Here is a 21378-nt window from a genome sequence, read left to right on the forward strand (position 1 = left end):
ATAAAAATAATTATTTTTATAGTAAGAATTTCAATATGAAAGGCAATGCAAAGTGCAGACTGCAGACCCTTTTCACTATTCATACCTCAGACAAAGAGCTAATATATTTAGTATAAAAATATAATCTACAAATCCGTAAGAATGAGATTAAAAACCCAACGTAAAATGATGAAACTATGTGAACAAAGAGCTCACCATAAATAGAAACATAAATAAAAACTACAGGGCATTAATGTTTCTCAATTGAGAAACAGGCAAAAAGTCAAAACTTACAACACTATGTGGCTAGTGTGTCATAAACAAGCATGTTTATGACATGTCCTTATGAGAGTATAATTTAGTGCAACTATGAGTAACCCTTGACAATATCTATCAAATTAAAAAGGTATCTAATTTCAATCTAGAAATTTTATTTATAGGAATTAATTCTACAAGCATACTGTACATGCAAGAAATGACATCTAAAAGAAAAATTATTGTAGCATTGTATCATGTAAAACAACTTGAGATCATCTAAATCTCCATCAATAATAAATCATTAACATTAAGATAACTATTGCAAATCCATGAATAGAATGCTTTGCAACCATTAAAAAGATATTACATTTCTATATATATTTATATCAAATAATTCTCAAATAATATTCATAGAAAAGTGAAGTATAGCATATAGTATGTTATTATTTAGGTGAAAATAAAGAATATGTATGTATACAAAGACATCATGTAAGTCTAAAATATCTCTGGACAAATAAATGAGATATTGCTAATAGTGGGAGCCTCTGAGGAAGGGAACCAAGAGGTCCAGGAATAGGTGTGAGAGAAAGGATTACTTTTTACTGTCATATTCTTTGATATTGTTTGAATGCTTTACTAGATGTATTTGTAACATATTTATTCAATTATTTATTTTAAAGAAGAAATAAAATATATTGGGCCACTCTGAAAGGGACTATATTGATAGTTTATTTTAGGTTGACATAGAGGTATCATGGTCCTCATGATAAGAGGTTAGCCAAAGAAAGAAAGCATTACTTTCATTAGGCAAGAGCCACTGCCTTGTCCTTATATTTCTATGCTGTACAAGGCTCAAAAGTAAATGATTTAGGGTATGGCTAATTTATATAGGCGTCCGAGGACCTTCATGGAAGGAAAGGGATACTCTGACTTTCTCTAGTTATTAAATCATCTTTTGATAAATTGAGGTGGTCCCAATTAAGCCATCTACTTGAAAGAAAAAATTGTCTTAAGTGAAACTCACCATGAAATAAATTGCCAGTTTGGGATATCTGGCCAGGCATGGTGACTCATGCCTGTAATCCCAGTGCTTTGGGAGACCAAGCCAAGAAGATCATTTGAGCCCAGGAGTTCAAGACTAGCCTCAGCAATATATAAAGTCATCTCCAGAAGTAATTAAAAAATTGGCAAGGCATGGTGGTGCATTCCTGTGGTCCCATCTACTTGGGAAATTGAGCTAAGAGGATCACCTGAGCTTGGGACATCAAGGCTGCAGTGAGCCATGATCATACCACTGCACTCTGGCCTGAGTAGCAGAGTGACACTTTGAAAAAAAAAAAGGTTGGATATCTGAAGATCAAAGCCATGAACTGAGATTGAAAACTTCTGAAGCAGCCTAATTTTGGAAGCAAATTTAGTAGACAATAATTTTGTGTGGTTATGTGCTTGTAAACTAAAAAGTAATAGGAAGATAGTATGTGAGGTAACACATATGTTAATTAGTTCAATCTAGCAATTCCACAATGTATACTTATTTGAAAATATCATGCTGTACATAAATATATACAATTTTTATCTGTCAGTTAAAAATTAATTAATTTTTTTTAAAGTTACAAGAGTGGAAGTGCAGGTCAAAAACCATGTGGCAAATCCACGCAGTGAAGGCTCTCAATTTGTTCCTATCTTCTTGTATGCATTGTTTTGCAATATGACTCTGTCATTTGTCAGCAAAGAGGTAGACAGTATTTCTCTACCACTTGCATTTGGTTATGACCATACGACTTACTTTTTGATCAATAAGACAGTAACAAAAGTGACAAATTAGGAGGCTTATATTAGTACTTGTCCTTGCTTGGGCACATTTATAGACTAAATGTTTGTGTCCTGCCCAAATTCCATATATTGAAGTACTAATGCCAAATGTGATTACAGTTGGAAATAGAACCTTTATAGAAGTAATTAATTTTAAGTGAGGTCATAAGGGTGGAGTCCTGATACAACAGGATTAGTATTCTTATAAGTAGGGATGGGTTGATGGGTACAGCAGACCACCATGGCACATGTATACCTATGTAACAAACCTGCACGTTCTGCACATGTACCCCAGAACTTAAAGTATAAGTTTAAAAAAAGAAGGGACAACAGAGAATTCGCTCTTTCTCTCTGCATGTACACAAAAAGAATTCATGTGAGCACATAGCAAGATGGTAGCTGCCCACAGCTAAGAGAAGAGGCTTCAGAATGAAACTTATCTTGCTGGCATCTTAATCTTAAACTTCTCAGCCTTTAGAATTGTAAGAAAATTAATTTTTGTTCTTTAAGCCACCCAATCTATGGTATTTTGTTGTGCTATCCCAAGAAGACCAAAACAGACACCCTACACTGTCTTCACAGGAAAGAACAACTATTCTCTTTTGTAAGTATAAAACAGTTGAAGATGGTCTTGGTGTATCATGGCGTAGATCTGAGGTAACTTTCTCATTTTGTGGGTGAGGAAACAGAGCAGAGTTGGTTACCCGCATAGAGGGTGGCTATATCACCCCTGAAAGAGCAGTGATGAGGCAGGAAGTTCTATAAAAGAATAAGGAACTGGGAAGATATTCTGGGAATAAAGTAGCAGAGAGGGGTGCAGAAGTGTAATATCACACTTACTTAGATCATCTGTTTAAAAAATAAAACTTCCATTGAACTTGAGAATAGTGACTTTCACAAAAGGGAAAAAAATACATAGGAATACAACTAACAAACAAGGTGAAAGAACTCCACAGCAAGAATTACAAAACACTGCTGAAAGAAATCAGAGATGACACAAACAAATGAAAAAACACTCCATGCTCATGGATAGGAACAATCAGTGTTGTTAAGATGGCCACACTCTTCAAAGCTATTTACAGATTCAAGGCTATTCCTAGCAAATTACCAATTACATTGTTTATAAAATTAGGGGGAAAAAATCTGAAATTCATTTGGAACCAAAAAAGAGCCCAAATAGGCAAAGCAGTCCCAAGCAAAAAAAAAAAAAAAAAAAAAAAAAAAAAAAAAAAAAAAAAAAAAAAGAAAGAAAGAAAGAAAAAAAAAAAGAAAAAAGCTAGAGGGATAACACTATACAACTTCAAACCCTATCACAAGGCTACAGTAACCAAAACAGCATGGTACTGCTACAAAAACAGATACACAGACCAATGGAACATATTAGAGAACACAGAAATAAAGCCATTCAACTACAACCATCTGATCTTCTACAAAGCTGATAAACACAAGCAATGGGGAAATAACTCTCTATTTAATAAATGCTGATGGGATAACTGGTTAACCATATGAAGAATATTGAAACTGGACCACCATCTTTCACTGTATACAAAAATCAACTCAAGATGGATCAAATTCTTAAATGTAAAACCTAAAACTATAAAGATTTGATATGGTTTGGCTGTGTCCCCACCCAAATCTCATCTTGAATTGTAGTTCCCACAATCCCAACGTGTTGTGGGAGGGACCCAGTGGGAGGTAATCGAATCATGGAGCTGGTTACCCCCATGCTGTTCTCGTGCTAGTGAGTTAGTTCTCATAAGATCTGATGGTTTTAAAAAGGGCTTTTCCCCCTTTGCTTGGCACTTCTCTCTCCTGCTACCCTGTGAAGAAGGACATGTTTGCTTCCCCTTCTGTCATGATTGTAAGTTTCCTGAGGCCTTCCCAGTCATGTGGAACTGTGAGTCAATTAAACCTCTTTCCTTTGTAAATTATCTAGTCTTGGGTATTTCTTTATAGCATTGTGAGAACAGACTAATACAAGACTCTAGAAGAAAACCTAGGAAATACCGTTCTGGACATTGGCCAAAGATAAGACTTCATGATGAAGACTCCAAAAACAATTGCAATAAAAACAAAAAATTGACAAATAGGACCTAATTAAACTAAAGAGCTTCTTCACAGCAAAAGAAACTAACAGAGTAAATAAACAATCTGTAGAATGGAAGAAAATATTTGCAAACTGTGCATCCAACAAAGGTTTAATATCTAGAATCTACTAGGAACTCAAACAAATCAATAAGCGAAAACCGAACAACCCCGTTTAAAAATGGACAAAGGACATGAACAGATACTTCTCCAAAAAAGACATATATGCAGCCAAAAATCATATGAAAAAATGTTCAATATCACTAATCATTAGGGAAATGTAAATCAAAACCCCAGTGAGATACCATCTCACACCAGTCTGAATGGCTATTAAAAAGTCAAAAAATGAGATGCTGATGAGGTTGCAGAGAAAAGGGAACACTTAACACATTGTTGATGGCAATGTAAATTAGTTCAGCCACTGTGGAAAACAGTCTGGATATTTCTCAAAGAACTTAAAATAGAACTACCATTTGGCCAAGCAATTTCATTACTGGATATATTCCCAAAGGAATATAAACCGTTCTACTGTAAAGACACATGCATGCATATGTCCATTGTAGCACTATTCACAATAGTAAAGACATGGAATCAACCTAGATGCCCATCAATAGTATACCAGATAAAGAAAATGTGTTACATATACACTATGGAATACTATGCAGCTATAAAAAATGAGATTATGTCCTTTGCAGCAACATGGGTGAAACTGGAGACCATTATTCTAAGTGAATTAACACAGGAACAGAAAACCAAATATCACATGTTCTCACTGATATGTGAGAGCTAAACGTTGAGTAAATATGAACACAAAGAAGAGTACATCAGACACTAGGACCTATTTGAGGGTGGAGGGAGGGAAGAGAGTGAGAATTGAAAAGCCACCTATTGGGGCCAGGTATGATGGATCACCCACGCCTGTAATGCCAGCACTTTGTGAGGCTGAGGTGGGTGGATTACTTGAGGCCAGGAGTTCAAGACTAGCCTGGTCAACATGGTGAAATGCCATCTCTTCTAAAAAAAAATACAAAAATTAGCTGGGTGTTATGGCAGGTGCCGGTAATCTCAGCTACCCAGGAAACTGAGGCAGGAAAATCGCTTGAACCCGGGAGGTGGAGGTGGCAGTGAGCCAAGATTGTTCACCTTCCAACCTGGAAGACAGAGTGAGACTTCACCAATAAAACAATAAAAAAAAGAAAGAAAGAGAGAGAGAGGGAGGGAGGAAGGGAGGGAAGGAAGGAAGGAAGGAAGGAAGGAAGGAAGGAAGGAAGGAAGGAAGGAAGGAAGGAAGGAAGGAAGGGAGGAAGTCAGGAAGGAAGGAAAGAAGGGAGGGAGGGAAGGAAGGGCTGCCTATTTGGTATCATGCTGATTACCTGGGTGACAAAATTATCTGTACACCAAACCTGCAACACAACTAATTTACCCATGTAACAAACCTGCACATGTACCTCTTGAACCTAAAATAAATGTTGGAAGTAAAAAATAAAATAAAATACTGGCTTAAATGTTTACTATGTGGAAGAAAATTAATGAGAGTCCAAAGTTTATTTCACCTGTTGTAGTAGATAAGCATAAGAAAGCATTTTCCAAGAGTTTCAAAGCTATCATTGAGATTCTGATGTGCCCCATGTTTGTCCGGTATCTGATAGGTTAAAATAAATAACACCTTACTGACATAGGTGAAACTTATGCGAAGAGAATAGGTAAAGCCAGGAGGTGCAACAAAGTTAGGGTTCAGGCTTAGTAGATATAAGTTCTGGTCTGCCCTCTACTGGCTGAGTGACCACAAAAATAAACCTACTTAAATTCCCCAAGATTGTTAGACATAGAAAATAAGATACTTAGGTTGGGAGCGGTGGCTCACACCTATAATCCCATCACTTTGGGAGGCTGAGCCAGGCAGATAGCATGAGCTCAGGAATTCGAGACCAGCCTAGGCAACATGGTAAAACCCCATCTTTACAAAAAAATTAGGTGGGCATGGTGACATGGGCCTGTAGTTTCAGCTACTCAGGAGACTGATGTGGGAGGGTGGTTTGAGCCTGGGAGATCGAGACTGCGTGAACCAAGATCGTGCCACTGCACTCCAGCCTTGGCAACAGAGCAAGACCTTGTCTCCCCAGAAGGATACACTTAAAAATAACTTGATAATTACAGATAATATATGTAAACCTGCCATATGTGGTTTACACAATAATTGGGTCATTGGTAATTTTTTTTGAATTGCGAAATAGTAATAGGGCTCTCAGTATGACAAATCATTCTGATTTATCTAAATTCTTGACATTAAAAATAATATGTTACAAAAACAAATAGTCATGCTGAAAATGTGAAAAACACGGCAGCTTAAGGAATATGTTGGTTGTAAAAGGTAGATGCCTTCAAACTTCCAGTAGTGGTTACTGAATGCATTTGAACCAAATCTACTAAGGACAACTAGAAAAACTGGGCAAAAGAGTTTTAAAGTCTGTTTACAAGCATTGAAGTGGTAATAAGATAGTGAAGACTTGTGGAGACAAGAGAGCAGAGAGGATCAGGGAGCGTGAGGACAAGCCCACCCAACATGATTTTGCCCTTCCTCTGACCATGCCAGAGCACACAGAATGGGGGCCAGGGAATTGCCCAGCCCAGTGCACCATGATGGCACCTAACACTCTTCCAGGGGACCTGAGGTTGGGCTTACCAATTCTGCCACTATCACCACAACTGATACCTACCCGCATGCACCATCTGCAGGTCTGGAGTCTGACCTGCCCAGCCTATCACAGCTACTACCAACACCAGTATGCACTGTTTGGGACTCAGAGGGTGGACCTGCCACTGCCATTGCCCAAACCATGCTGGCTGCCCAGGGGCCTGAGAATCCTTTCACCTCCCTGGCCCAGCATTGCCACTTCAGGTATGTGACTAAGTCACTTGGAGGACCAATAATTGGCACATTTTTTTTAACACTTTTATTCAAATTATTGGGGTACCAGATGGCAAAGACAGAATGAAAAGGTTAGAAAACCTATTTAACAAAATAATAGATGAAAACTTCCAAAGTCTAGCAAGAGATTTAGACATCCAGATACAAAACCTCTTAGATCCCCAAGCAGATACAATGCAAAAAGGTTTTTCCATGTCACATTATAATAAAACAGTCTGAAGTCAAATACAAGGACAGAATTTTTTAAATGGCAAGGGAAAAACCTCTAGTCACCTATAAAGAAAAACAAAACAAAACAAAACAAAACAGAAACACACTCCAACCTTCCAGGCCAAGAGAGAATGAGATGAAATATTCAAAGTGCTAAAATAAATAAAGTGCCAGTGAAGGAAACCAAATCCAGCAAAATATTCTTCATAAATAAGGAGAAATAAAACCTTTCCCAGACAAGCAAAAGTTGATGAAATTCATCACCACTAGCCCAGCCCTGCAAGAAATGCTTAAGGGAGTCCTAAACCTAAAAGCGAAAAGACAATACTTACCATCATGAAAATGCATGGGTATAGCCAGGAGGTGCAACAAAGTTAGGCTTGGTAGTCAGGTACTGATTGAATAAACATTGCAAACCACTTAAATTCCCCAAGATTGTTAGATGTAAAAAATACACACTAAGAGAAAAAACAACAAGGAATACACAAAACAACCAGACAACAATTAATATGACAGGAAGAAAACTTTACATATCAATAATAACCTTGAATGTAAATTGATTAAATTCTTTACTTAAAATATACAGGCGGGGTGCGGTGGCTCACGCCTGTAATCCCAGCACTTTAGGAGGCCAGGGCGGGAGGATCATTTGAGGTCAGGAGTTCCAGACTAGCCTGGCCAACATGGTGAAACCGCGTCTTTACTAAAAATACAAAAAAATTAGCCAGGCGTGGTGGCAGGTGCCTGTAATCCTAGCTACTTGGGAGGCTGAGGCAGGAAAATCACTTGAACCCAAGAGGCAGAGGTTGCAGTGAGCCAAGATTGCGCCACACTCTGCACTCTAGCCTTGTGACAGAGCAAGACTCCACCTCAAAATAATAAATAAATAAATAAACAACAGTTTTTGTTTTTTTTTGTTTTTTTTTTTTTTGAGACGGAGTCTTGCTCTGTCGCCCAGGCTGGAGTGCAGTGGCCGGATCTCAGCTCACTGCAAGCTCCGCCTCCCGGGTTCCCGCCATTCTCCTGCCTCAGCCTCCCGAGTAGCTGGGACTATAGGCGCCGCCACCTCGCCCGGCTAGTTTTTTTGTATTTTTTTAGTAGAGACGGGGTTTCACCGTGTTAGCCAGGATGGTCTCGATCTTCTGACCTGGTGATCCGCCCGTCTCGGCCTCCCAAAGTGCTGGGATTACAGGCTTGAGCCACCGCGCCCGGCCATAAACAACAGTTAAAAAAAAAAAAGACAAAAATAAAGGGATCAATCCAGCAAGAGGTTATAGATGATATATATGTACTTAACACCTGAGCACCCAGATTCATAAAGTAAATATTACTTAAAAAAGAGAAATAGACTTTGATACAATAATAGCGGGGTAATTCAACACTTCACTCTTTGCATTAGACAGATCATTCGAATAGTAAATCAACAAAGAAACATTGAAATTAAACTGCACTTTAGACCAAATAGCCTTAACAGGCATTTATAGAACATTTTGTTTACATTTACAGAATATACATTTTTCTCACTTATACATGGAACAGTCTCCATAATAGACCATATGTTAGGCCACAAAACAAGTCCCAACAAATTATTAAAATCAAAATCATATCAAGTATCTTCTCAGACCACAAGGATATGAAACTAGAAATCAATACCAAGATAAATTTTGAAAACTGTACAAATAAGTGGAAATTAAACAACATGCTCCTAAACAACCATTGGGTCAATGAAGACATTAAGATGGAAATCAAAAATATCTGAAACAAATTAATATGAAAATGTAACGTACTAAACCCTGTGGGATACAGCAAAAGTAGTGCTAAGAGGAAAGTTTACAGCAATAAACAACTACGTCAAAAAAGTAGAAAGAATTCAAATTAGCAATCTAATGAAGTACCTCAAGGAACTAGAAAACCAAGAACAAACTAAATTAAAAATTAGCAAAAGGAAAGAAATGATAACAGAACAGAACCAAATTAAATAGAAACTAAAAAAAAAAAAAAATACAAAGGATCAATAAAACAAAAGTTGATCCTTTGAAAAGAAAAACAAAATTGATAAACTGCTAGCTAGACTAACCAAGAAAAGAAGACCCCAATAAACATAATCAGAAATGAAAAAGCAGACATTACAACTGACACCAAATAAAAAAAAATCATCAGAGATTATTGCAAATAAACAGGAAAACCTACAAGAGATGGATAAATTCCTGGAAACAGACAATTTACCAAGATTGAATCAGACAGAAATAGAAAACCTGAGTAAACCAATAATGAGTGGCAAGATTGAACCATTAATAATCAGCTTCCTAACAAAGAAAAGTCGAGGACTGGATGGATTTACTGCCAAATTCTACCAAATGTATAAAGAATTAATACAAATCCTCCTCAAACCATTCCAAAAAAATTGAAGAGAGGGGAATTCTCTCTAACCCATTCTACAAGGATAGAATTACCCTGATACCAAAATCAGACATGAATACAATCAAAAAAGAAAACTACAGGCCAATATCCCTGATGAACATAGACACAAAAATCTTCAACAAAAGATGGAGAGAGGCGCAGGGAGAAAAACCTAACTTCTGAAATCATTTGTTCCATGGAGTATTTACTGATTGCAGAGAGAACACCAAGAGTCTTGTGCTTTTGACAGTGTTTTGGGGTTTGGAGACATAGCAGTTTCGAACTCATGGTGTTATATGTGGAAATTTTAAAAATATGGTTTAAAATTCTTTGACAGTTCTCCCATTTAGAGATGAAGTCTGTGCCCTCTCCACTGATACCTGGGCAAGTTTGAAGCACCAGGACGTAATAAAATTGCCGTAGAAGTGACACAACATCATACTTTTTGGAATTCATTGATTAACTGTATTGCAGCTTCATTATCACACTTGCTTTTTGGAGCCTGAACCAACATGTTAAAAGTTTGACTACTTTAAGGTCATCATGCTGTGAGGAAATCCAGGCCATGTTGAGAGGCTGCATATATGTGCTCTAGTTGACTCTTAGCTGAAATTGCAAACTATAGCCGGCATCAGCGGCCAGACATATGGGTAAAGATGGCTTCTTATGGTCTATATCATGGATCCAAGAATTCAAGGAGTCATTGCTCTTTTCATAAAGAAGGTGGCTAATAAGAAATGGATAAATAAAAAGAAAAAAGAGCACATTAAATTGTTTGCGTTCCTTTAAATCTGGCTCCTTACTCCATTTTGCTCTGTTGTACATAAGCTAATTATACCAGTTGAAAATTACTAAATGGCAATTAAAAATTAGACTTTTTAATTTAAAAGTCAAGCATGGAGGGACTGTGTAAATAATTTAATCTCAAGTGACTATGCACGGGGAACAACGACATATTGTATAATTAGCAGTATGACCACATTGAGCATTGCACAGAGTCTTGCAGAATTGTGAAGCATAAAAAGAAATTATTGGATTTTGGAGCGTTTTCTTTTCTTTCTTTCTTTTTTTTTTTTTTTTTTGTAATTTCAATCTGTATCAGTAGTGGAAAGGTCAGAGCAAAATATGGAAAATCCAAATAGTAGATACAACCTGATATCTTGTGGAACAAGGAATACAACAGCAAAGCAACACCAATGAAAACAAGGACACCAAACAGTCCCCAGAGAACTCCAGCTGTCATGAGGTCTCTTCTATGGCCATCAGGTCCTAAGGAAAGAAAGCAGTGCTTCAGCCCCAGAGGTTAAAGACTTGGGCCCTTCATATAAATGCTATATAGGGATGGTAAATACAAATTCATGTAAGAGATCATTGAAGTGGAGTCTGTACTCTTCAGGTTGGTGTGGGGAGAAGAGAAGCAGCTGGACGCTGAGATCACGTTCTCCCTCTTCACACACAGCAGACATCTCCAGGCTGGTGAGACACAGCCATTGTCACCAAACTCTGTATCCAGGTAACACCCACCCACCTGAGATGGAGACTGGCACTGCCTCACTGTGCTGGGCCCCCAGGCCATTGTCAGCCTCACAGGAGTAGTTTCCAGAATGTTCTGCAGTCAGAGAGAGGTTGAAGGAGGCCCCTCCTCCAGAGGGGGCTGAGCTGTTCCCCAGGGTGACATCCTCATGATAAAATCGGTACAGGATTGGGGGAGAGCCTCTCAGGGCCTCACAGTGAAGCTCCAGCAGGTCCCCCACTGCAGTCTGAGCCCCAGGAGACCTGAGGGTGAGGACGGGGCGAGACACTGGAACTGACAGACACAGAGGGGCTATCAGAAAAGATTTGTGATGCTACAATAGATTCACAAACTGCCATCCTGCAGGCTCAGCAAAGGGCCTGGCCCTGTGGCTGTTGCATACTTTCCATTCTCACATTTCCACTAAAACAGTTAGAGGTAATTTTCTCAACAATATATTTAGATGTTTGAGGGGAATATTAGTTCTGGGTGCTGCCTACAGACACGGTCATCTGCTGTTCTCATCTGATTGTTTTCCTGTGCCCAGCCAGCTCCCTTCATATTTCTTTTTTTTTTTTTTTTGTATCCTATAATTTTTTATTAGGAAATAATTGTGAGATTTCTATAATATTATAGTTGTTCCTGGGAAAATTGATACATAGGAGCATTTCTAAGCATGTATTTAGGTATGTTTGTTCAGCCCAGTTCAGGACTGTAGGACTGGGTTAGAACGAAAACGGCTACTTGGTTACACCACCAGGTAATTTTCCACACCAGTAAATCACCAATAACATGGCTCCAAATGTCTCCCTTTGGGTGCAGTTTCGGCAAGCTAGAAACACTCTAATCACTCTGAAGGAGATGACATAAAATGAAGCCGGTTGTTACCACTGTGAACCTTTTAGATCCATGATACTTCCTGGCCCAGAGCCCAAAGGTTTCATGTAATAGGTGTTTTATTATCCTATTTTAGGAGTGCAAGAATGCTTTTGCTTCATAATCAATTACAGCCCTCTTTATATTTCCTTCTACAAAAAGAAACAGGTCAGCAGTCTAACCTGCAAGGGTTAACCCATTTTCAAATTGCTTTTGGTTCTCCACAACACTAATCCCTGGGGCCTCCTGAAATTTCCTCAGAACTTCTGTGTACCATGACCTTGGTTTGGGAATTTCTGGAAAATATGAATGAGAGTATCACTCACTTCTCACAGGGATATTCACCACTTTGCTCTGGATAGACTCATGGCCGTTGTCAGCTCTACAGTAATATTTGCCGGCATCACTCCCCTTCACAGCTGGGATCTCCAGCTCTGCTGACAAGGAATGCTGGGTTTTCATTCCCAGACTGGTTCCTGTGGCCTCTCTGTACCAGGAGAATGTGACATTTCCTGTACCCGCAGTCACTGAGCAGAGCAAGATCAGTTTTTGTCCTTCAGTCACCTGTCCCCCGGGGGCCCGGGTCTCCAAGCTTACGTTAGAGATGGGGATTCCTAGATGGATATAAGATAACAGGTGAGAACTCTAAGGGAAACTCTGGCGACAGAGTTTGACTGATTCCATTCTCTAATGCAAGGAGTGGGAATGTGGATATTGTATAGATAATCCATCATAAGCATTCACATGGAGGTAGGGAATCTATAACAATTATCCTTGAGGAATGTGGATAAAGATATTTGTATGTCCTAACCCTGGCCAATTTCATGGGTAGTAATATTTAAAGAATTTGTGATGGATCAGCCACTCCATGGGACAGGAAACTGTTCAATTTTTTGGATGAGTCACAGACACCTGTTGCGCAGAATATAGAGGGGCACTGATATCTTCAGTCCTGCCTTGGAAAAGTCATTATTCCTAACCAACAGTCCCAATAATAATTCCTCTATCATTCTTAATTTCAAGGTTCAACCAAATACAACTTCTCCTCTGACCACTCTGCTCATTCACATCTGCTTTTCCTGATGCTTCAGGTAGTACTATATGTTTATATATATATAAACGTGTATATATATATATGTAATCTTCCTTTTTTGTTGTTAAGTAATATTCACTGATCAAACCTTCATTGATCACTGACTGTATGCCTCGGCATTTAGTAGTGGGTGGGGCACTTCAAAAGGCAAACCACCCTTTATATATACATATATATGTATACATATATGTGTATACATATATATATATGTAGCACCACATTGTCTTCTAGTAAGTCAATTTGTGTTGCAATCTCATCATGTGGAGACATTTGGAGAGCCATTAGACAGCAGGTGGTTTGCCTTTTGAAGTGCTCCACCCACTACTAAATGCCAAGGCATACAGTCAGTGATCAATGAAGGCTTGATCAATGAATATTACTTAACTAACAACAAAAAAGAAAGATTATAAAGGGCTTAGTCCGTTTCTGATTCTTATGCAGTAGGAAGCCAGGAGCAATCTGGAGGGGTTTTCTAGCTTAATTTTCACTTTCCTAAAGGACAGGAGTTGAACAAAGAAACAAAAAGACTAGTAGTTCAAGCTGCAGCTACAACACTCCTATCTTTTTTCTCCAGGCTCAGCTTCACTGATACTTGCTTTGCACGTGAATCTGGGATTGCAGGCTCTGTTTTCTGATCCTGTGAGTCACCGTTTCTGCCTCACACCAGTAAGACCCTGTGTCTTCACTCCACATGGCAGGAATCTGGAGCTCCGGGGAGCTGCTCCAGCTTGACCCCAGGACCTGATTTTCTCTGAAGAAGCAGAACTGGAGTTGAACATCCAACCTCTGTGGAGACAGCTGGGTCTCACATTTCAGGCTCACTGGACCCCCTTCGATGGGCTGGAAGGAGCTGGCTGTCAGCACAGGGTGTTGAAAGAGCTCTAGAGAGATGGATCACAATAGTCCCCAAAGCAGTGAGAGCTAAGATTCCTGCTGAAAAGCCCCTGGTAAGAAGCAACCCCAGCAAACTGGACATTCAGAGCCAGACACCTCTCACCCATCATGGCTCCCATGATGGTCGAACCACAAGCACTCCCGTCTATATCTGGCCCATGAGCAACTTTCCCCTACCAAGTACCCACCCTGCTTGCTGCCATGGTCTCTTACCCAGCCCATCCCACAGAAGTAAGGGTTTTACCTTGGACTTTTATCTTTACTATATTTGAACGTTCATCCCACAAAAAGATGTTTCCTTTGGTACTACAGAAATAGTTACCACTGTCACTTAAAACTGCACTTTGGATAAGGAAATCTGAGACTTTTTTGAAAACAGATAACTCTTTGTTATCCTTGTGGTAAGTCATCTTCTGAATTTTCCAGTTCTCCACTCCCTGGCATTTCAGAACTATGCTGTCTCCTTCGAAGACAGAAGAGGGCGCCACAAGGGTCAGCGAATCTGCAAGAGAAGGAGGGAAACTGCATTTGCAATTCCTGCAGAGAACCCAGACAGACTCCATTGGCAGTGAGGTGGTCTCGGGCATAGCTTCTACTTCTTTAGATAAGGTGGAGGTTCCAATCCATGCCTTAATAACTGAGAGTTTCATCCCATGTTTCCTGAGGGGATATCTTAGCTTGTACTGCTATCACAAAATTCCACAAACTGAGTGGCTTATCAGTAACAGAGATTTATTTCTCACAGTTCTGGAGGCTGAAAGTCTGAGGTCAGGGTGCCAGCATTGTCAGGTTGTGGTGATGGCCATCTTCTAGGCTGCAGACTGCCAACTTTTCTCTACACTCACATGGCGGAAAAAGAATCAGCTAACTCTCTGGCCTCTTCTTATAAAAGTGTTAGTCCTATTCATGAGCGTTCCACCCTCATGATCTTATTACCTCCCAAAGGTACCACCTACAAATACCATCACATTGGGATTAGGGTTTCAACATATGAATTTTAGGGAGATACAAACATTCAGTCTATTGCAGGGGTGTCAAGGTAAACATAGTTTTTTAATATTCATGGAGGAGTGTTCTGACAAACTCCTCATTTTCAGCCTTCTCCATCAGTGACACCACACAGGGAAACCATTGCCCTCAGTGGGCACTTCATTTTCTCATGCCCCATACCTTCATCCAGCCCTCAGAACTCTACACTGTGTTATAAATTCAGGTCCCATGCCCTCTCCTTGCCTCACCAAATAAAAACCATCAAGTAGTGTGGATTATTGGGAATAAGCCAGTTACTGGAATAAGATCCAGTATCTTTAATTATCTACTCAAATTCTCTACTCAAATGCCTTCAGAAAATTTTTCTCATCCATTCAGAGAAGTAGAGATTATTTTTAATTCAAGGCTCAGTTCCTAGAGAAGGATCATATAAAGAAAAAAGCTATTGCCAAAGACAAATGTCCTCCCCAGAGGCTGCTTTCCTCAGATTGATCACAGGTTCTCTAATTTTGAACCTGTCACTTCATTTATTTATGGTACCAGACTATGTTTTGTGTCTATGACATCTTCATGATATTTTATGATTGTAGTAGAGGATTCTGGCCACAAAGTAAGGAATTAAGTTATACCTCAAATAAAAATCTTCCTTATCACTATTCGATTGTATCATGACTGTCAGATGTGTAGTAGAAGGAAGCAGAAGTCAATAACATAAGAGATGTGATGATTCATAAAATACTACTGCAGAGCAACAGCTAAAAAACCACAGGAAATCTGTGGCATTTGGAAGTATAATTTTTGGCAAAATGTATGGCTTCCTACTGGCTATTTCAACAGAACCAGAATTACCTGTTGGACATTGGGGAACAATCTGATTTTGTGTGTGTGTGTGTGTATAATTAGAAGGGCAGAAAAGGTGGGTTGGAGAAACAATTAACTTAATTCAAGACTTGTGCCCTCCTTTGCAAATGGATACTAAATCTCATGGAAACTCCACCGTGGGACTTGGAATCAAGCCAACTTTTAAACCACTGGTACAGTCTTCCTCCACAAACAGGAAATATTCCTGTAGAGAACACCTCTGGAGATAGGAAGAGGAGTTATGATTAGTGACACTGTTGAAAAGGGCATGACAGGCAGCCTCACTGGCTCTGGCTGCCGCTGACAAAGTGAGACTTTGAGTTGGTCGTTAGGAATTATTCATATCCTCAAACTGCTTGGTAAGAGGCAGACTGCCCCAAGAGCAAGCCAGAGGATGCAGAGCAGTGAGGAGCGGATGATCCTGAGTCCATAATGGCAGACCAGCAAGTGGGAGCAGCAGGGTGAGCCGACTTGCAGCTCTGAGAGGAATCCGCTGGGGAGAGGTGCTAAAGCTCGGAGGCCTGGAAGTGAAGATGCAGCCAGAAAGAGTCATCATCACCACCATGAGATACTGCTTGATTTCAGTTCTCACACGTTTAACCTAATGGTGAAGAGCCAGATCACACTGTTTTGAATCCAAGTCTACTATTATTGGCTGTGTGATACTGGACAAAGCACTTTATTCTTTGGACCTTGGTTTTGTAACCAAGTATCCTATTTTTCTAAGAAAAGAAAAAGAAGTATTTTTGCCTTTTTCATGCAATTATAATTTTTACCTTCTCTCCATCATCCACTCCTTGCACTGAACGCGTATCTAGCTGTGTTTACTTAAGAGGTTCCAGAGACAGAAACTCGAACCAGGTGCCTCTAGAACTCTCTCCCACCAGAAGCTTGCCTCAATTTACAACCTAGTTCTGCCCACACTGGTGCCAGCCAAATCACTTGACAGATGACATCCAAAGCAAGTCACGTAGACTGGCACCACCTCGCTCCCTCCCCTGCATGCTGTTCACACCAAGTCCCCCTTTAAAAGCCCTTGCCTTCTGCCCCAGAAGTAGAAGTGGTACCCTCAAGGCAGAAGCCTGTACTACTTCCCCTCAGCTAAGTTTTGGAATTAAAAAGTCACTTTCTTTCTACCAGATCTCTCTCTTATTCATTGGACTTTGCAAGCAGTGAGCAGCTGGACCTGTGTTCAGTTACAGTTTCTCATCTAAGAGATGGAACAACAAAGAGCATTTGCCTCTCATCAGGCTGCCTTAAGGATTCTGTGAGAGAAGCACACAATGGTGCTGGCATTTATGGACCACTCAGTGAGCCACAAATCTTCACAACCGTAGCGGGGGATGTCTTTGTTGCAGAAGCTAATGATGGCTGAGGAGGAATAAGAGGACATCATAACTGCACTTCAAGAGCGACTAAAATAATGGGTTTCAGGTCTGTGAGATGGGGTGGACTCGGGGATACTGGATAAATAAAGGTGACTTGAAGTCAAACCCCCTGAGAGTGATGTCCTACCTATGGGGTAGACATAAGTTGGTCCATAGTTTCATATCAGGGAACCCCAAAGAGTCAGAATAGGGTTCGTGTGAGAGTTTGTATCCACTTGCTTCTAGCATGACTGTGACTGCTCCGATGCCAACCACCTGGCAGTTTGGAGGCCTCAGCAGAAGAGTGCTGGCTCTACACTGGCTGTCATTGTGGTGCAACCTCAAGAGTTGTAATCTGTGTGCACCATTAGCAGAGTGCAAGGAGTCAGAGGCCCTAGAAAGGGAGGGCAACAAGTCTCAAAGCTGACTTGTTCATCCTCAGGGAGTTCCAAATCCTCCAGCAACTGGCTGAGAGTGGCTCTACCTGCAGAGGTGCCCAATAGAATCATGCTGACCCCCAGAGAGTACAGAGGAGAACTGCAGTGGAGGGACAACGGTAGGGGGCTGGGAGAACAGAGAAGTTCTCTGTAGAGCAAGTAAATAGGAGCACAAAGATTTAACTCAGAGCAAGATGTACAGGACTGAAGAGTTTTTTCACAAGTATTTCAGTGAAAAATATCTTTACCAGAGCAACAGCAAAAACAAAAAGCAAATGGTATTTCTCAGAGCTTTGCATGTGAGGGCAAGGTCGCAGGTGGTAAGTACAGTGTATAGGTGGGGCTGAAAAGAGGAAATGGGATAAAAGACTGCGTTGAGGCAATGGATGGGGACAGAAAGACCTTTACAGCTGCTCTGCTGAAAAGCATGTTCAAACCTTGGAAGGGAGTGTATTTCTCAACAGACCAGAAACTTTTCTCTGGAGACAAGACTGGGGTTCAGAGGCCAAGTGACTGCCCCAGCCTGCATAGCAGGTATGCAGCAAAGCCATGATTTCAGTTTGTTCTTTCTGGCTATATAAGTCCTGCTCTTTCCAGTACATCATGCTGAACTAAGTTCTCTCTTACTCTCTTTTAAAAGAAAAGATCTCAAACTTCTGAAGAACATCTCAGTTTTCTGAGAAACTCTTGCTAAAGGAAAGGAAAGAGAATGAAGTGGCTGTTTCCCTGTTCTCTGAACAGTTGTAGGTGATTCACTTCAGGGAGCCTGCTGCCTTGGCATGATTCCACTAATGGTCAGAAACCTCCTGAGTATTAATAAAGGTTTCCTCTAACTTCCATCCAGACAGATAGTGGAGTGATGGGTATCACAGGGTGGGACTCCGGGACCGTATGTGGGACTGAATGAATGCAAGAGACCAAACTTTCTCCTGAGCAAGCTCCAGGTAGGACCCCTGAATGTCTCCCTGGACACTCTTGTTCCATTCAAGGTGAGACCGGGATCTACTTTTCCCCACACTGTTCCTTAGAGCAAAAAGAGCCCCTTCCACTTGGTAGCCAGCATTCAATGGGCAAGGGAACAATTCTCCCTTTCTTTAGATTTTGTCTTGGCTCATGTGAAGATTCTGTATATAGAATAGAATATTTTTCCCATTGACTTTCTTCACTGAGCACAGATTTAACTCAGAAAGAGTGAAATAAAATTAGCTTTATTTCACTCTTTATGATTAGAACAGTAATACATGTATTTTTAAAAAATCAAAACTAAATACTAATTCTAGAGCAGGGGTTGGCAAATTGTGGCCTGTGAGCTGGCCAACACTGTTTTGGTAAATAAAATGTTATTGGAACACTGACATCCTCATTCATTTACATATGGTCTATGGTTGTTTTCCTGCTACCACAGCAATGGCATTGAGTAGTTATGGCACACACCTGAAAAGCTTAGCCTATTTACTCTCTTGCCTTTTACAGGAAAAGCTTGCTGACTCCTGAGCTAGAGCTAGAGAAGCAATGAGGACACATGTTTATTCTGGCTCTGCAGAAGTTTGTATTTCTGACATATTCCTCTATAAATAACTGTTTTAAGAACTGTGAAAACATTCAGCATTCAGCCAGACAATAATGAGGTATTACAGTCCTATAGGCAGGAAAGTAGTTCTCTCCAAATTGTTCTTTTCTTCAATCTGCATGCTTTCTTTCAGATATTACTGCCCTTCTTAAAACCAGGCTTTTAAAACCAGGGTCTTGAGAAGGTTAGGTGGTACCTGGTCACCCAGACGTGCAAGCGGTGTTGGAAACAGATTGCGTGACCTCAGAATATGTCAGCCTAGAGGGCAGTAATATTAGGACATCTTCACAGGCTTTCCAGAGCCACCTCTATAGAATCCTGGGGTAGCTGGGTGACTGATATGCCAGAGACCAAGAACAACAAAGACAAGGAGGACTCACCTGCCTGTTCAGTGACTGCAGCTGTGAGGAGATCAAAAGCCAGAGATTAGCACACAGCATTTGCCCTCATAATTTATAAATTTACATTACTGTGGTAAATTGCTCAAAAACTTCTTTCCATTTTTCCTTTCTTTTCTATTTCCCTGATCTCTCATTACTAATAATTCAATCTCCTTCGAGTACATATCTAACTCATTAATTGTAGTCACAAGGCAAGTTGCAAACCCAACGCTTGACTAAAAGGATTGTCGAGAATACCCACATTGGATATTTAGTGACTCTCCTTGATTTCATTTTCCTTCCACCATCCCCACCACTCTGTCTCACACTCAGACTTTTCAAGTAGTAGATAGACATGACAACATGATCACAAAGGGCTCATCAGGAAACATACACTGTGGGAGTTCCAAGAAATCAATAAATCAGTCTCTTTCGTATGGCCATATTTCATGTTAGGGCCCTTTTATTCCAATAACAAATATTTATTTAGTGCTTACACAGCATAGAGAAAGGGATCTTATTTACTCTCTCACCCAGGCTGTAGTACAATGGTACAATCTTGGCTCACCACAACTTCCACCTCCCAGGTTCAAGCAATTCTCCTGCCTCAGCTTCCCGAGTAGCTGGAATTACTGGTGCCTATCACCACGCCTGGCTAATTTTTGTATTTCTAGTAGAGATGAGGTTTCACCATGATGGCCAGGGTGGTCTCGAACTCCTGACCTCAGGTGATCCACCCGCCTTGGCCACCCAAGGTGCTTGGATTATAGGTATGAGCCTCCGCACCCAGCCAGGAATCTTACTTTCTAGCAGCAGCTGTCATCTCCCTCGTCGTCCACGATTAAACAGAGGAATATTAGCAAGGGGTCTCAATGCATCTGCTGAACCCAAATCTTATAGATAACAATTGAATAATCGGTGTTCATGGAGGAGAAGGGCAGTGCTAAATGCTAATATTATGAACATTTTACTATGAGAATATTATATTACTCAATGAGATCTAAGATACCAAAATAGCAATTCATGACCAGCAAATGGTAAAGTGGTCCACCTTGAACATTAAGCATTGTGCTTAATGCTTAATGGATGTGCTGCAATTTCACTGTCCTCAGCCTACTTCTTTGCATCTGCCTCTGAAGCCCAAGCTGCAGGCAGAACCTGAGCATCCCCACCAGTCCCGGGGCTCTGATAAAACCTCCGACCTTTCGGGAGCGGTAGACCTCATTCTGCTGCCACCTCACTTCTCAGTCAAATTATTGAACTCACCAAAGATGACCAGCAATGACCACAGCAGCATGAGGACCTAATCCAGCTATTTGAAAGGAGATGTACTCTTGGCCGCCAACTGGAGCCTCTGAGCAGGCGATGAAATGTGCCTTTCAGAATAGGTTTTGTATAATTAGCAAAAAAGGAAGTAGAATAGTGCCACAATGTTTAACCATTATCTTTGTCCTGGAAGGGCGAAATCAATCATAGCTGATCCTCTCAATGCCAGAGAAATTTTGTATCTTGACACTCATGTTAATACCTGGCATTTACATATGGGTTGTAATGAGTCAGACACAATTCTAAGTGCCTCGTGCTAACAAAGTTATTTATTACCTTCAGCAAGTTACTGAAGTTGGCACTATCCCCTTTCAAATGATGGAGGAAATTGAGGCACTAGTAAAAGTAAGTGTCTTAGTCCATTGAGGCTGCTCTAAAGAATACCTTAGACTGAATAA

At 40.3% G+C, this 21378-nt stretch overlaps 1 protein-coding gene across 2 annotated transcripts in view; it reads right to left on the minus strand.

Moving 5' to 3' along the window:
- Window positions 1-21010, minus strand: part of LOC112629221 (Fc receptor-like protein 2) — a 30873-nt gene extending 9863 nt beyond the window's left edge. For both annotated transcript variants that reach the window (XM_025392721.1, XM_025392713.1), the window contains exons 1-7: window positions 20921-21010; window positions 19655-19675; window positions 14294-14551; window positions 13752-14036; window positions 12389-12676; window positions 11202-11480; window positions 10826-10942 (exon numbers count right to left, since the gene is read on the minus strand). In XM_025392721.1, coding sequence (XP_025248506.1) covers window positions 10826-10942; window positions 11202-11480; window positions 12389-12676; window positions 13752-14036; window positions 14294-14551; window positions 19655-19675; window positions 20921-20951 — 1279 coding nt within the window. In that variant the 5' untranslated portion in view covers window positions 20952-21010. The remainder of the gene's footprint in view (window positions 1-10825; window positions 10943-11201; window positions 11481-12388; window positions 12677-13751; window positions 14037-14293; window positions 14552-19654; window positions 19676-20920) is intronic.
- Between the last annotated feature and the right edge of the window lie 368 nt (window positions 21011-21378).

This window comes from Theropithecus gelada, chromosome 1 (assembly GCF_003255815.1).
Source record: "Theropithecus gelada isolate Dixy chromosome 1, Tgel_1.0, whole genome shotgun sequence".
In the NCBI taxonomy this organism is placed as follows: domain Eukaryota; kingdom Metazoa; phylum Chordata; class Mammalia; order Primates; family Cercopithecidae; genus Theropithecus; species Theropithecus gelada.